Source organism: Montipora foliosa, chromosome 12 (genome assembly GCF_036669935.1).
Source record: "Montipora foliosa isolate CH-2021 chromosome 12, ASM3666993v2, whole genome shotgun sequence".
In the NCBI taxonomy this organism is placed as follows: Eukaryota; Metazoa; Cnidaria; class Anthozoa; order Scleractinia; family Acroporidae; genus Montipora; species Montipora foliosa.
In genome coordinates this window covers 19,414,816-19,417,315 of record NC_090880.1, presented here as the reverse complement: position 1 = coordinate 19,417,315, position 2,500 = coordinate 19,414,816, and the positions used below count along the sequence as shown (strand labels likewise).

Here is a 2,500-nt window from a genome sequence, read left to right as displayed (position 1 = left end):
TCGTAGCGATCTAATTGGACGAATCTCAGATTCGGGCGGAATTTTCTTATATGAAAATTGTTCCGCGGCAGGCAATGCCTGTCGGTTGAAGGTGGGCCTTTAAGTGTGACACAGTGCAAAAAGTGTAATACCAGTGCAAATTACACATCGAAATTCTGGATTATGATTGGCTAAAAAACAATAGGGTCTGGTCAGAACCAATCAAATCTTTTGTTTTCAAATCAAGCGCGCGCCCTGGATGGCGCATTTTTTCCCTGATTGCGTGATACGCGTGCGTTTCTTCTGTTTAACCATCTCGAATTTTTTCATGTATATTATTAATAAGTAATCACATGATTTTTCTCGTGAAATTTGGAATAAATGAGCACTTTTAAATTTTTTCCAAGACTACAAATTGCACTCGCCCTACGGGCTCGTGCAATTTTGGTCGTCTTTGAAAATATCTACTCGTGCTTATATGTTCCAAATTGCACTCGAAATCATGTGATTACATATACTAAACAATAGCAGGTTACGAGAGCTGTTACACGACTGGTTGCCCGAGACTATGTTTGATTTAGTGAATTACCCTTTTCAATCTCCCTCGGTTCTTCTATTGGTGGTTTTTCACGTTACGTAACCGCCGCCATGTTGGTGGACGATAAAAAGGATCCATCGTTAGCTCCCGCTTTTTTTCGTCCACCAGCTTTAGGCCATTTCCAAGTTCATGTCTGCCTCCTCTTCAAAGCGAGTCTAAGTGCGAAGTTTTTGTGATGGTAATTAGTTGTACTTTACATATGAATGAAAGCTAATTTTCACAAGAAGAACTTCGCACTTAGACTCGCTTTGAAGAGGAGGCAGAAATAAACTCAGACATGGCCTATAGATGGTTTTCTGTCACGTGATAAGACGGTCATGTTGGTGTACAAAACAATGGCAAATTATACTTCATGTTTTGCATTATAATAGAGTCAAATTCCCAAAAGACTTTTTTCTCTATTGTTCTGTGCACCAACATGGCTGCTGTGACGTCAGGTGAAAACCATCTATTGTACATTGCAGCTAGCATTGTTATCTGTGTCTCTAGATATTGGTTGAAAATCAAATATAGCGTTGAACATTTGTTCGTTTTCTTCCAACAGTGGATTTACAACGAGATTGAAAAAAATCGGATTTCTTTCAGCTGGTTCGCAGCACCCTTTTCCGTACCTCCTGAACTGAAAACTCCAGGTCGCATTAAAAATCCTCCTTACGATATCTTATGACTTGTATCTACGGTTGCAGAGGGTCTTCTGGTGACTACAGCCTCTGTTTTGTGAGATCAAAGAAATGTTTTGCAGTTCCATGGCCCGCAAACCAAGTAGGTGAGTGAAAACTCACTTAACTTCAATCGAAGCTTGCAACAACACAGTTCTTTTCTAAAACGTTTCAAGAGTTCCCTTGAAGATAATAACCCGTCTTATGAACCAGTATTGTTGATTGGTTGCATTTTCCGCGTTATTTTTTTGTAAACTTTTTGAAAAATACTTGAATCATTCGTTTGTTTTTCATATCTTACCGGAAAGCTCCAACCAAGAGCGTTGCTGCCTCCAAGGAGGAAACAGAGCTGTTATATCAAGAATCTTTGGAAGGGTCTGTGCTTGTTGAGCTCTCAGCTGAGGGCGAGGTGACTTTGCGGTGGAGACGGATTTCTCAACAGAGCCGGGAGTTACTCAGGGAGATGAGCAACAAAATAGATGCTTTCACAGAAGAGGATCAAACATGTGATGAACAATTCAAAACAAAACACGTCGTAGATGGTAATGACTCGAAAATTAAACAAGAACCAACTGATGGATTGTTAAGTCCACAAGGGAGTAACGATGGCGTATCAGACGCCGAGAGACATGGAGAACACAGCGAGAACGTGGTTACACCTTTTGAAAATAATCAGTGTAGAAGAATTGACTTGAGCGTCATTGCTGTAAAAAGTGAAAAGCATGTGCTTGAAAGAACACGTAGTTTCAAAACCACGGATAACAAGTCGAAGCTGTTAGAAGGGTCGTTAAAATTCCATGATCAAGGATCGCCAGAAACTTTGTCCCAAACTACCCCTGTTGGGTTGAATATGCTGACGACTTCAGAGGAAGATGGGCAAATTAGTTACAGTTTAGAAAGGGTGCAAAGTTCGGAGGAATCGTCCGGAAAGGGATATCCCACAACAACGAAAGAAAAAGCAACAGCCAATACAAAAGAAAATATTGACAAATCTTCTGAGGACATCTTCTACGTGAGAGCTGCATTTATCAACCCAAAACTCTTTCAAACTTCTGCTGGTTCCCCGTTGTTACCAGGAAGCAGTGTAAAATTACTAATATCGACAAATTGCGTAGCGGTAGTAGTCCTACCTCTGTTAGCTTATGTGTATCAGCACAGAAAGGAAGAATGGAGAGTCTTGTTGTTCCGCAAGGCAGTGAAGAATTGCTGTATTGCAGAAGGTAAGCGAAGGATTTCATTAGCAGATTAACCACTCAAAAAAGGG

The 2,500-nt window shown here is 40.6% G+C and overlaps 1 protein-coding gene across 3 annotated transcripts in view; it reads left to right on the top strand.

The window, feature by feature from the left end:
• The window catches only part of LOC137980151 (uncharacterized), a 35,811-nt gene that overhangs the window by 23,519 nt on the left and 9,792 nt on the right, over positions 1-2,500 (top strand). For all 3 annotated transcript variants that reach the window (XR_011118456.1, XR_011118457.1, XM_068827524.1), the window contains exons 10-11: positions 1,264-1,343; positions 1,545-2,456. Coding sequence is in view for 1 of the 3 variants with exons in the window: in XM_068827524.1 (XP_068683625.1) it covers positions 1,264-1,343; positions 1,545-2,456 (992 nt within the window). In the remaining 2 variants the exon portion in view is untranslated. The remainder of the gene's footprint in view (positions 1-1,263; positions 1,344-1,544; positions 2,457-2,500) is intronic.